Source organism: Triplophysa rosa, linkage group LG4 (genome assembly GCF_024868665.1).
Source record: "Triplophysa rosa linkage group LG4, Trosa_1v2, whole genome shotgun sequence".
Taxonomy (NCBI): domain Eukaryota; kingdom Metazoa; phylum Chordata; class Actinopteri; order Cypriniformes; family Nemacheilidae; genus Triplophysa; species Triplophysa rosa.
In genome coordinates, this window is record NC_079893.1 from 12,462,522 (window position 1) to 12,476,850 (window position 14,329).

The following is a 14,329-nucleotide window of genomic DNA, read 5'->3' on the forward strand; positions in this document are numbered from 1 at the left end:
ATTCCCCCCAGGGACAGAGAGGAGTCTCTCAGCAGGTCAGGAGGCTCGGGCCTCTGCAAAGTGGAAGAATAACAGGCGGAGGGTAGAGGGCTGAAACCCGAGCCCGGTGTGTCAGTGGTGGGCAGCGGGGAAGCGGACGTGCCCTGGACTCTAGGGTGACCCTCTCCCACCCCTCTCACCCTGACTGCCATCAATAACACAGGGCTCTTGTGATCGCTCTTTGAGATTGCCCTTCATATGTCACCCTTTCACTTTCATTATGTTATTACTATTATATGCTAATGATATTACATTCTGGAAATTGCAGCACTGACATCTCATTCTGGACGGCTAGTTTTGTGACAAAAAGCAACGTGTGTGAATAAATTATAACAGAATTTTATTTTCAGGGTAAAACAATTTACATGTCATTTTACCACTAGCATTATACTGATATCTCTACAATGTGTGGGACCAAAGTTTGTCCATCTTGACCCTCATTTCCAAGAAAAGAAAAGAGCAAGGCCAAAAGAGTGTTGTTATGTTGGCCAGCAGTCAACTTGGAGAAGATGTTCAACTTGATGCATCACTGCATTCATTCATTAGCATTTCTGTAGTACTCATCAGCACCGCAGCATACATTAACATGAATTTCCATCGTTAACATAGAAATGAGAGCCATCTGAAAGATCTAAGGGCATGAAATTGAATACAGCTCCGTCCATCCAAAGGGAGTCTGGGTAAGTCCAACAGATGAGGCATAAAGCCATCTGAAAACAGCAAGATGCGCAAAGATTTCCCAGGAGGTGGCAAAGAAACTAAGGCGACGCTGCACTCCCAAAAACCCTCTCTGTGACACACGGGAACAAGCCAGGTTATTGACAGACGCCTTGAACTCCAGGTCACCCTGTTGATCCCCCCTTTGCACCTTTCCGCATTACATTGATTTCCTCCCGACGCGGCGTTGTAAGCTTGGAGATAATGAGGAGGTGGCTAACAAAGGGTCAGAGGACGGGATTAGATAATTACCTGCCCTCGTTCACGAGCTCGATGAAAGCCAAGCCCGCGTTCTTCTGGATGGAATTCTGCCACTCCTGTGGAGAGAGATCATAGAGAGTTAGTAAGTTGTATTACGGCGTGTGTACACGTGTTTTAGATGTTCGTTTATGTGAGGATGGCATTCGTTTCTCATAGTGTAAGTGCGCTATCAATGTCATAAACTGCCTTTCCCCAAGTGTGCTTCTTACAAATCTTACAAAGTCTCACTCTGGTTTTTTCTAAAAGGTGTTAGTCTAAACACCTCCAGAAAGCACAGCTTTCATTGATATTTAAGAGTCTAGAAGAAAGACCCGATCACTGACGTTTTTCACAGCTGCACCAACATTTCAACACTTCTCTGTGATCGTCTGAAGAATAATAACAACCAGGTCACGAATATGTACAAAGTCAGAGGCGCTCGTGTTTTCTTCAGGGTTCCTTTCACACAGTGACTGTATCGTTGAGACAGTTGAACCCTGATGTCTCATTTGTTTCAGCCAGGAGAGAGAGAGCTTCTACTGGTCGAGGTGCTACACAAGCAAGGGTTCCAAAAAACGATGATTTATTTCTAATCCCCTGCCCATTCTTGGGCTCATAAATGAAAATGGAAAGAAAGGTTAAATGCACTTGCTTATTAAGAAGGAAATATTTCACCATCCTCTAGGGGTAGAGAAATAGAGGTGTAACCCAAACCAAAATAAACAACGTTCAACTGTGTTAACATTGCTAGATGTGAGCACGTGTGCCTGCCGTAGGCTATCGTTCACTATTACTGCCGTTAATTCCCAAACTATATTTGGAATCTCCGGGATAACATTCTTGAGGAATGAGCATCAAGGGTGTTCTACTAGTTCAGATATAGGAGAACCGTGTTAAAAGGTAAAAAAAATCATTTTAAGTGCATTTTGAATTAGATTGATAAAACGTAAAGTGATAGTTCACCCAAAAATGAAAATTCTGTCATCATTTACTCACCCTCTTTATTCCGCAGAACAAAAAAGAAGACATTATGAAAAATGTTGTTGACCGAACAGCGATGGCAGCCATTCACGTGCAATGGTTTTGTGTTCATACAATAGGGGGGCCACCGCTGTTCGGTTATCAACGTTCTTCAAAATATCTTCTTTTGTGTTCTGCAGAAGAAAGAAAGTCATACATACCAAAATGATAAGAGGGTGAGTGAATGATGACAGAATTTTCATTTTTGGGTGAACTATCCCTTTAAAAAAGAAACGCTTACTAGTGCACATGCTATCAACCAATGTTAGAAGACGACACTTCTGTGGCCTTCATCTCCAAAACAGACCAATGCATTTCAGCTACAAAGATAAATGAAGGTTGGATAGGTGTGGAAAGAGCATTATTCTTTAATTAAAGGAAGCAATGACCCCAATCAAACAGCCTTAACGATCAGCGCTAGGCGCTGGGGACAAGCTTGATGGTTATTGGATTTCAACCAGTCATTCTGATTGGCCCTGATAGGGTTTTATGGTATCCAATGCTGTTTCCATCCTGACCTGATGAGAGGATACAGGCAGCCATTTGTGACCTTTCAACTCTGACCCTGACCTAGGAGAGGTGTTTCTACTACCCAACAACCTCTGCCCTGTCGCTACGGAAACCACTCACCCCGATCATCAACACGGGGCTTGCGTCCTGTGATAGGACTTGACTTTTATCAGCCACGCAAACAGCGGCTGAGAAAGTTTGTATCGTAAAGATAAACTCGTAACTGTAACCGCTGTGGTTACTGCTGTCCTGAATCTGTCTTCAACTTATGGTTTTATCGAGGACGTTTATAATTGAGCTATTTCCCTCAAGTCTCAATAAAACAACAAAGGGCTGCATAGCAGGAACACTCACTTGAGGTCTAGACTAGTCAAACACACATTGATGTTCAGGTATACATGTTCAGGTATATATTTTATTAGGATTTCAGAAAACAGCAGGTCTGGTATCTTGTGTCTGGATACATAACTTGAAGATTTTTTTGCAGTGTGTTTTACATATTTGATGGCTAACTTTGGCTGGTTTTTCGCTACAAGAATTCAAACATATAGAGAATGTGAAGCTGACGTCACGCCTTATGTTGCATGTTGCAGTGGCGCCGCCATCTTGGGAGGATAATACCCCACTGCTATCATTGTTTTGATATGTACCGTTACTTGTTTTGTTTGATATATGGAGAACTCGAAAGTGAAAGAACCATGGGCTTTTCCTGAACGACTCTGCATAGTGCTATTGCAGTTTTTAACACAGCTAGACCGACCTACCATAGTTATAATTTCCTAATCAAACAAGAAAAGCAAAGCACCGCATTGAATGCACTAGCAGCCATCCTCCCTAGATGGCGCAACATTCAACACGGGGTGTCATCCTGAATATATTCATTTTGAGGGCATAACTGGCTGACGGTATATTATCTCACTTATTATACAGACAGTTTCATTGGACGCACACGCCTGACCTAATGTTAACTTCCGGTCTGGCTAGTGGCTAGTAACGTAACAGTTTATTTTATATTAAATTTATATTCATATTAATTTATAATAATATTTTACCTTATACAATTAAATAAAAATTACGGAGATCTCATAGAAGTTAAGTTTGGGCCACATAACGTTTATGTTGTTGCCGCTGAAACTGTCTATAGCTACACACCAAATCAGTAAAGGAAAGGAGAGTGCAACAATGTTTAAAAAAGAACAAGACTCTATAAGACTACAATAAAAAAATAAAAATAAAAACACTAACCCTCTCTCTTTCTCTCAACAGGTATTGGTCTAGCTTTTGCTGAAACTAGTAACTTTGTATTAGCACCTATTGCTCCTGTATGACATATCGCTTATTGCTCCCTGAACTCTCTGTAAGTCGCTTTGGATAAAAGCGTCTGCTAAATGACTAAATGTAAATGTGAATGTAAATGTTATAGAAACTGAAGAAGGGAATTCCACAGAGGGAGAGAGAGAGAGTCCCTGGGTAGAGTCTAAACTAAAAACGCTCTTACGAAAAAAACAGATCTACGCTGTGGTAGTGGCAACTGCAGTGTGTGTGTGCGTGTGTGTTATTCATATGATTATGAACACATTTGCAAACAAAACTAGCATTTATGTTGAGTGGCCTATACCAAAAATCATATACCCCCACCCATTCCCATTAAACGAACGCAAAAATACTTTCCTTCTGAGAACACAACAAATGTTATAGATATTCTTTGTAACTTATCCAATAAGGCATTCTTTTGTTTCGTTTTGCAATTATAATGACCGCGGCTCTGCATTCTTAATTACTGCTGATTAAGGGAACGCAATTACCTTCAAACTAAAACACAACTGAAATAACGCAGACCTACAAAGCAGAGCAGGACGAGGAAACGTGCACAGCGTTTGGCTTCGTTCACTGAAAATAAACAAGTCGCCCGCCAGTTTCCAACCCATCAGTTATAATCACAAGTATTTGTTTGTTTTGCGCAGGCTGGGGGATTGAGGCTCAGATGAAACAAAAAAATAATCCGTCACACGGAAGAGCACAGTTTCAGATCATTACGAGCGGGAAAAGTTTACGTTACGGCTTGTCCACCGAGCACCAGGCGATTTACGGCGGAAAAGTGGCTACTGTAGGGCTTTGATCAAGAGATTCTGGATTTAAAATGTCAGGGTAGTGTTACTCACGAGGAAGACAGTCGGTGGATTTCTATCTGAGAAGAAAACATTGAACTTTCCAAAGAGAAAAAGAATGCTGCAATGTTTCTAAAAGAAATGAACACAGAAAAAGGCTCAACAAAAAGGATAACCTGATTGGCTAATAAAGAAAAGTATGTAAAATGTATATATAATTTATCATATATCATATCTATCCATCCATCCATCCATCCATCTATCTTTCACCCATCCATCCATCCATCCATCCATCTTTCCATCTATCTTTCCATCTATCCATCCATCCATCCATCCATCCATCCATCCATCCATCCATCCATCTATCTATCTATCCATCCATCTATCATATTCTAGAAAATGAAGAAAATCAAAACGAGGCAATAAACTCATATCAAAATAAATAGCAAAACGAATACAGTGAAGAACTAATTTCACCATAGCCCTTGAAGGCGGTTCAACAAAAAGGATAAACTGATTGGCTAATAAAGAAAAGTATGTAAAATGTATATATAATTTATCATATATCATATCTATCCATCCATCCATCTATCTTTCCATCTATCCATCCATCCATCCATCCATCTATATTTCCATCTATCTATCCATCTATCCATCCATCCATCTATCTTTCCATCTATCTTTCCATCCATCCATCCATCTATTTATCCATCTATTCATCTTTCCATCTTTCCGTCTATCTATCCATCCATCCATCCATCCATCCATCCATCCAGCTATCTCTCTATCATATTCTGTCTGTCTGTCTATCTGTCTATCTATCCATCTATCTTTCCATCCATCCATCTATCCATCTATCATATTCTAGAAAATGAAGAAAATCAAAACGAGGCAATAAACTCATATCAAAATAAATAGCAAAATGAATACAGTGAAGAACTAATTTCACCATAGCCCTTGAAGGCAGTTCAACAAAAAGGATAACCTGAATGGCTAATAAAGAAAAGTATGTAAAATGTATATATAATTTATCATATATCACATCCATCCATCCATCCATCTATCTTTCCATCCATCCATCTATCTTTCCATCCATCCATCCATCTCTCTATCATATTCTATCTGTCTGTCTGTCTATCCATCCATCTATCTTTCCATCCATCCATCCATCAATCCATCCAGCTATCTCTCTATGATATTCTATCTGTCTGTCTGTCTGTCTATCTATCCATCTATCTTTCCATCCATCCATCCATCCATCCATCCATCCATCCATCCATCCATCCATCCATCCATCCATCCATCCATCCATCATATTCTATTCATCCATCCACCATCCATCCATCCATCCATCCATCATATTCTATTCATCCATCCACCATCCATCCATCCATCCATCCATCCATCTATCATATTCTAGAAAATGAAGAAAATCAAAACGAGGCAATGAACTCATATCAAAATAAATAGCAAAATGAATACAGTGAAGAACTAATTTCACCATAGCCCTTGAAGGCGGTTCAACAAAAAAGATAAACTGATTGGCTAATAAAGAAATGTATGTAAAATGTATATAAGTGACCCTGGACAACAAAACCAGTCTTATGGGTCAATTTTTCAAAATTGAGATTTTTACATAATCTGAAAGCTGAATAAATAAGCTTTCTATTGATGTATGAGTTGTTAAAATAGGACAATATCTGGCTGAGATACAACCGTTTAAAACTCTGGAATCTGAGAGCGCAAAAAAATCTAAATATTGAGAAAATTGCCTTTGAAGTTGTTAATCAGGGGCACTGTGGCAGACCATCCACTCACAAAAATAAAGTTTTTATATATTTAAGGTAGGAAATTTACAAAATATCTTCATGGAACATGATCTTTACTTAATATCCTAATGATTTTTGGCATAAAAGAAAAATCGATAATTTTGACCCACACAATGTATTTTTGTCTTTTACTAAAAATGTTCCCGTGCTACTTAAGACAGGTTTTGTGATCCAGGGTCACATATAATTTATCATATATCATATCTATCCATCCATCTATCTTTCCATCTATCCATCCATCCATCTATCTTTCCATCCATCCATCTATTTATCCATCTATCCATCTTTCCATCTATCTATCCATCCATCCAGCTATCTCTCTATCATATTCTGTCTGTCTGTCTATCTATCCATCTATCTTTCCATCCATCCATCCATCCATCATATTCTATCCATCCATCCATCCATCCACCATCCATCCATCCATCCATCCATCTATCTATCCATCTATCTTTCCATCTATCTTTCCATCCATCCATCCATCCATCCATCCATCCATCCATCCATCCATCCATCCATCTATCCATCTATCTTTCCATCTATCTTTCCATCCACCATCCATCCATCTATCCATCTATCGATCATATTCTAGAAAATGAAGAAAATCAAAACGAGGCAATAAACTCATATCAAAATAAATAGCAAAATGAATACAGTGAAGAACTAATTTCACCAAAGCCCTTGAAGGCGGTTCAACGTTGACGCTCCCAGAAAGACGAGTCGATTTCAATCAACTGCTTGTAAAATAACAATGACATTTGACAGCACATCCAGACAGTTTAATTTACTGATGTGACGAATTGAACACTCTACAAGTCTTGTGCGTGTTCTCAGATGTTATCTCTTCCAAAGCAAACATACAATCCCACAAGGCCTGTGTTTCTGTGAGGACACTCTGCACGAAGGGACTTTACAAGGGAAGCAAATATTTACACTGACTACATTTAACGACTGCAGAGGATTGTGGTTAAACACACTTATGTGATTAGAAGCTTCCTTACTATGAGCCAGGCTTAGTGGTGTCAAAAGATTACTCAAAACTACTAATTTATAAAAAACCGTGATTGTGGCGTTTTTTCTCTAATAACAGTTTAAGGGGAGGGTGATGACTGAAATAATCTAACTTGACAGGAATGATAATATCATACATAAATCTTGTTGTTTTTCTTTCCTAAAGAAACTAAGGTTATTCTTTGTTCGCCACATGGTGAGAATGCTCACAGTGACATGATTTTGATTCCATTTTAACACTGAACGTTGAACCAGAGATTACTTTAATAGAAAGGTTTCAGGGCATTCTTGAAGATACTGTCTGTGTTACATTTAAACGTCAAAAACCTGTACAGCAATTTATTGGATCATCAAAGACTCCTAGGCAGTCAATGCTTCTTTACAAAACTATTTGCCACGAGAATACACAGTAGGGTTCCTTTCCATCCAGTTTTGCATGACCAACAATATTGCAGTCAGAGAGTGAATTAAAAGTCACTCAAGTTGTAAAGTTCCCCAATGCCTCTCCCTCTCACTTCCTGTCAGGAAGAGCCCCCTCTCCGGACACATAGCTGGGATCGGCGGGGCGCCGGCAGAATTAAGTGCCAGTTGGTGTTAGTGTGTTTTCTCTTGGCCTCCGCGGAGTCTTGCGTTCAAAGAATGCTGAGAGCAAAGTTATCCACCGGCACGAAGACCCTCGTGGGGCGATGTCTTGGGTGGAGGAGGGAGGAATATGGAGAGAAGGAAAGACAACACGTGGTCCGGGCCTAAGCTTGAACCTTGAGTATGTGTTATGCCACTCAGCGGGGTCCGGGTCCGACTGTGAGATGGGGGGGGGGGGGCGGCTCAACCTCAGGTTCAACCACATTCCTCTTCACGTCTGTTGTTCACCCAAGCCTTTGACTTGCCACGTATGGACAACCCAAATTAAAAGTGACCTTTATGGAACATGGATGAGTTAAAGACCCCATGAAATTAAAATGAGAGATTTGTGGCTTTAAGTGCATGTGCGTAACCTTTGAGGACGTTTAAACACAATCCCACAGCAATTCTTAACTATTTTACGAGATGGATCATTCGTCTGAATTTGTTTGATCTCATTCATACATTTTTGTATGATCGGCTTTCATTCCAGTGGCGGTTAGGTTTAGGGGCAAGGTTAGAGGTAGGGCTTTAGCATTACTTTTTCGAATAATTGTATGTGTTTGTATGATTCCCACTGTGCGAATTTATACTAATTATTCCATGATCACACCATGAGTTTCCTTCCACTGGCTTACATTCATACACATAGGAATGAATTAGACCGGAAACACATGATGCTGCACAAAAAAATTGCATTTCACAGATTTACAAAGGTTTGGTGAGCTCTAATCTGCGAATTCATATCACGTGACGGCGTGTGACCAATAATACATCAGCGATACATCACGGTGTGACCCAAATTCTAATAATAATAGTATGACACGGCCCAATTTTGTACAATTTAGTTTTCTATTAACGAAAACAAAAATAAATGTAAATAAAAAGTTTTAACGTTTTATCAATAGTTTTTATTTTAAGTTTTCTTCAGTTTGCTACCCATAAACACATGGCTCTGCGTAGAAATTTCGCATTTTTAAAGTCTAGTGTGACCTCGGAATTATGGTGGGTTCACACCAAATGCAGAGCGTCGCGTTCCTTGCTGTATATTACTCGCAGGAGTACTTTATTTGTGCGAATGATGCAAAAAATATTTTTTAACTTGCACGGAAGACACAATTGAGACGAATATCATGTGTTTGTGCCAATCGCGGAGACCAATTCGCATTATTTTTATCGTTTTTGCATTGACTTGGTATGTAATTTACTCGCGCATATAGTTTGCTCTTGGTGTGAAAACAGCATGAGCTACCTTGTAAAAGGGTTACGAATTCATGTGAGATCACGCTTGCCATTTAAATCCTACTGTACTCCTAAATATTGACTAAATTTCTTTTATGCATCTAAACTTAGTCTTTTTGTCCTGAACATCTCTCTCGATAAGAAGTTGGGTCAAACTGCACTTGCCTGCAGTAACGGGTAGAAAAAAGGAATCCTGCTTTCTTTCAGATTTCTGGGTAAATTGTTTGTACAAACAAAAATAGTCAATGTAACTATTTTCTTCAGATACGAAGTTGTAATAAAGATGTAAATTTGTATTATTAACAATTTACCCCAAAAATATGCTCTCCTCGTGTTTCATAACTGAGGCCAAATGTCTCGGCCTGCACAGAACCTGTGAGTGCAGAAAGCTCAGTTGGTTTCATTAGTGTCACAAGTCCTACAAACCCATCAAAATGTGGAACTATCTGCAGATTATGTCTGGGCCTTCCGGTGTCTTTTTGACACCTTGTGTCAAGTGGAGCGCTCAGTTGAAGAATGATGAAAACATGCAGTGTACAGCCACTGCAGAGGCTTTCAAGGCACATCCAACCGATCGATTTCTCTTTCCCCCGCTTCATTTCTAGCGCTCGCCGCGAGTATTGATCCCACAGTCATTGTGACTCCAGGGGGTTAAACTCTTGAGCCACTGGCCACTCTCCATTCTCTTCTTAAAGGTCAGAGGTTAAGAAATGCCAAGTGCTCAGGGGGAAGTCAGTGTCTCCAGTATATATTGACTGACGAAGGTGCCCATCTGTTTAACAGGTTAACTCTATGTTAAAGACTCCCTGGTCAGGATCATCAACAATATCAGAGCCATACGACCATGCCAAATGATCAAAGTATTCATGCAAACATCAAGCAGAAACCTCAATTTTGAACAGGTCTCCACTATACCAAAAAAATCACATTGTGTTAATTTTACAACGTTCATGGAGAGTGTGCCATATTATCCAATACCTGATGTTTCATATTGGTGTCTTTTATAGCGTGTAATATCAGTCACAGCATATCGATGTGTTTATGCTCTTTTACATCATTAAAGGCAAACAAGAAAGAAAAACAACGCAGGATTTTCGCAAACAAGCGGAAGATGCGGTTTCTTCCCCTCTCGCCCCGTCCCTCGTGTGAGGCATTCAGAAGATAAATGTCCTAAAGAATAGATGACCTGACACAAGGCCTGAGCGGTAATGGGTGATATAGAGAAACGCGTCTGCCCCGCGCCGATATATATCCGACAAACACACAGCTATCAGGAGGCCACTGTCAAGCAGACAGATGAGATGATTTCTGGAGCATCTCTGATCTGAGACCAGTTCAGCAATTGCCCTTCTGGCGATTATAATTAGTGCTGTGGCCTTTTCACGGGGTTGCTTTTCTATACAAATCTATTGAGTAGGACAGGCAATCAAATCCACAACATCTACATGAACTTAAGAACGTCTCAGCACCATTATTTATTGAAAAACAGAAACCTTTTTAAGTGATATTCTCCTTCACAACAGCAGATGGTACATGTATATCTTGCTTAGTGAGATGGTGTGTGTGTGGCTTGTCGGAGAGAATTAGGTCGGCTGAACACAAGGCTTTTACGTGGATACTTTGAACTACAGGAGGAAGACACTCGAAGACCATCCTCATGCAATATGCAGGCCCTAATCTAAAGCTCTATCACTTGCGATCTCCTGTATGGATGCTGTGATAGCTGTTGTTTTATGTTGGTCCTTCCTCTCCATTCAGTTATTCATTTGAAGGCTCATCCTCTATTATTCTATGGTGGAGAGCATAAATAGATAGCATGGTCAGGATTAACACCAAATGAGAGTAAAATGGGCTTTGGGGAGTAAATAAAACATTCTGAGTGACTTTATTAGAAACTGCATTGTTTAAATGTAATTCAAGTAAGAAGACGTGTCGCAATTTGCTTATCTTTTATCTCAGTTGAAAGGTTTACAAAGGACATCTTAAAGCAACACTATAGAACTTTTGCTGACGGGTTCCCCCAAGTGGTTGATAAGCGCAATTGTCTGTTACCAGTGTGGTAAATAATGTCGCTGCATAAGTTTCCCCGTGGGCAGCGCAATACATGTGAATTTGTTTACTGAGCTGAAGGAACCGGCGAATGCTGAAACGTTGTTTGGAAAACATGTGGCACTCTTGCGCAGGCAGGGAATGGGCGGGGCTGTGTGTACCGACTCGAACACAGAACTTACAGAGTGTGATTGTAGCTGCTATGACGCTACTCAGGTAGCAGCGGCAGTATAATTCATCCGGTTAAAAGTTGCTCTACCACGAAATAATTTTATAGACATTATTTTAGGGAAGAAAAAACTACAAAGTGTTGCTATAAGTGTTCTTTATAGAACGCCATGTGGCAAAATATTTGGGAAATTCTACACATTAGGGGCCAGGTTTACTAACAGCTTGCACTAACGTCTCTTTTGAAAAGGCATGGACACAGCTGTTTTTGCGACTGATCTTATTGCATATGCCATTGTAGGAGTTTCCTCTTCAGATGCAAACTTTACGGAAGGAGATTATTTAAATGAATCACTAATTTCATGATTTACTAAGGTTTGTGCTCGTCATTCTACTGGTATTTGCAGCTTTATTTAACACCCAAAAATGTCGCTAATTTGAGATATTGCGCCCGTGTTTTTTAATGCGCGCCTTATTAGTAAACCACCCGCAGAAATTTCCACTCCCATCTGCGCTTTTTTGACATTTGAAATTGCGCTCATACTGTATAGCAGAACTATTTTGCCCTGTTTAGTAAATCTGGCCCTCAGCCATCAAAACAACATGGAGATGGAGACTGCCTCACCTCAGTATGTGATGTTATTTGTTGCTTGTCACAAATAAAATAGCTAAATAATTGTTTTTAATGGTTTTTAATAATAAATGCGGGGAACAAGTTTTGTGAAAAATATTTTATATTTTTTATTAGTTTTATTAAATTATCCACTATTAGCAGGTTTGGTAAAACATTTTTACTCCTCATCAGTTTTTTTGGCTCTCTAAAACTATAAGGACAGACATGCAGCTAAATGAATTGCTCACATAGAGCATAATAGTGGTCCTTAAAATCTGGCAGTGGTATCAAAGCAGGGTGATGTGAAAAAGGAATTAGATAAACAGTGAAACACACTTTGATACATTTCTAATATGTCCATATTATTAGCAGCTACAAAATAACATAAAATGAATAGGACGTCAAACTTAGATCACAAAAGCCATTGTGGCATTGTTTGCAGTATTTTAAGTTACTTTCGCAAGCAAATCCTTGAAAGATCAAAAATGAGAATAAATAGAATAAAAATAGCATTCGATAACACATTAAAAAGCCATAGATGTCCAAAATACCTTTATATAATAACTATCAATAAAACACATATAAGTGGAAAGCAATAAACCACAAAAGGACTATGGAAGATGATGAAAATTGATCCGGGGTTGGGAATAAATGGTTTCATTTTAGAGAGGTGCAATAAAATTGCAGTTAAGAATCGCTGTCTTATCCTGAATGATTAAAAACTAGTCTGTGACCCCAACCTCTGACCTCTAGACCCGATCCTACTCCATCTTGTACCGTGGATATTAATTAGAAAATCTGTGCAGACGCTGCTGTTGTATCCGGCTGGATCCTATCTTTACATCAGAAGGAAGTGTAAACAAAAGACAAGTAATCCTTCAATATTTTCTCTTTCTTATTACTAGTTCTGCCACCGAAAGGGCTTGTTCACTTCCTGTTCACAACGGCGGCACTTCCTGTGCATGATTGTTTAAAACTCTTCTTTCCAAAAAAGAAAGGGAAAAAAACGCTCCACGTTCATAAAAGCACAATTATCAGCCCTACAAAGCGAATGTGTGTAATTTAGCTTGGGGTAAACAGAGCTCTAGACCTCATTTGAGCTTTGCTGCCTTTTGCAGTGTTTCTCCCCCCACAATAAAATTACATTTGCATCAGCTTTGAACGAATTTAGACCGGATGATTTATTGAAGTAATCAGCGGTAACGCGGCCCTCTCTTTCCAGCGCGGGGTCTGCGACGCGCCACCGCTGGAACGGGCTTCGGGCCGGAGGCTTTTTTCAGTAGAGGCAGGCAGAACCCAAATTCTCTCCTTTGATTAGATTAGCATTACACAACAGCGTGACAGATATGACAAATAGGTGCATTAGAGCGTGTCATTTATTCCCTCTTTTCTGGATGCTTGGGTTCACAGAGGGACCCCACCTCACGCCTCACTTCTGCAAATATATGCGGCCCCTGACACCCCCCGTCAGATGCCTGATCTCTCCGGATTGCCTTCAGAGAACCACGAGGGTAATATAATGGAAGAGAAATGCTTTATTACTGAAAATAAAAGCAATGAAGGTGGAGAGGATTTAACACGTTTGGGTAAACTTAAAATGCCACAAACTCCTCCATTTTAAAATGATAGATAAATGCATCATGGGTTAATTCTGATGTCAGTCTACTCAAAATATTACTCTTGGTACTTAATGTATTGGTAATATATTCTCAGACTTAACTGTCTCAAAATTTTTGGACATCTACCTGTCACTACCTGCCTGTAGCAGCTAAGACTCAATGTGTGTGTACGTGTAAGGGTGTATAGTGACAGAATATCACACACTTCAGTGATTCTCCTCCTCTAAGGGCACCCTATGCCTTCCAACATTACCCCCTATCACACACCCTCAAACGTGTGCATATGCAATGCATGTTAACGCTCTCATACTTGAGCAAACACACACAAAACAGAGTCAACCATGACACCACGATTCTCTCTTAACATACAAACACACACAGCACAAACTTTCGCACACATGCACAAAGCAAACCAAATGGTTAAATAAACCTCCATTGTTTTAATAGCTACGACAACAACAGACAGATCTCAAACCATATACCTAAAAGAAAACGTGATATCATTTTAAACAACAGTATCTGCCTTGTTTATGAATCAGTTTT

The 14,329-nt window shown here is 39.7% G+C and overlaps 1 protein-coding gene across 3 annotated transcripts in view; it reads right to left on the reverse strand.

Moving 5' to 3' along the window:
• lrba (LPS responsive beige-like anchor protein) overlaps positions 1-14,329 on the reverse strand; it is a 262,968-nt gene that overhangs the window by 139,493 nt on the left and 109,146 nt on the right. For all 3 annotated transcript variants that reach the window (XM_057332760.1, XM_057332761.1, XM_057332759.1), the window contains exon 34: positions 1,009-1,073. In XM_057332760.1, coding sequence (XP_057188743.1) covers positions 1,009-1,073 — 65 coding nt within the window. The remainder of the gene's footprint in view (positions 1-1,008; positions 1,074-14,329) is intronic.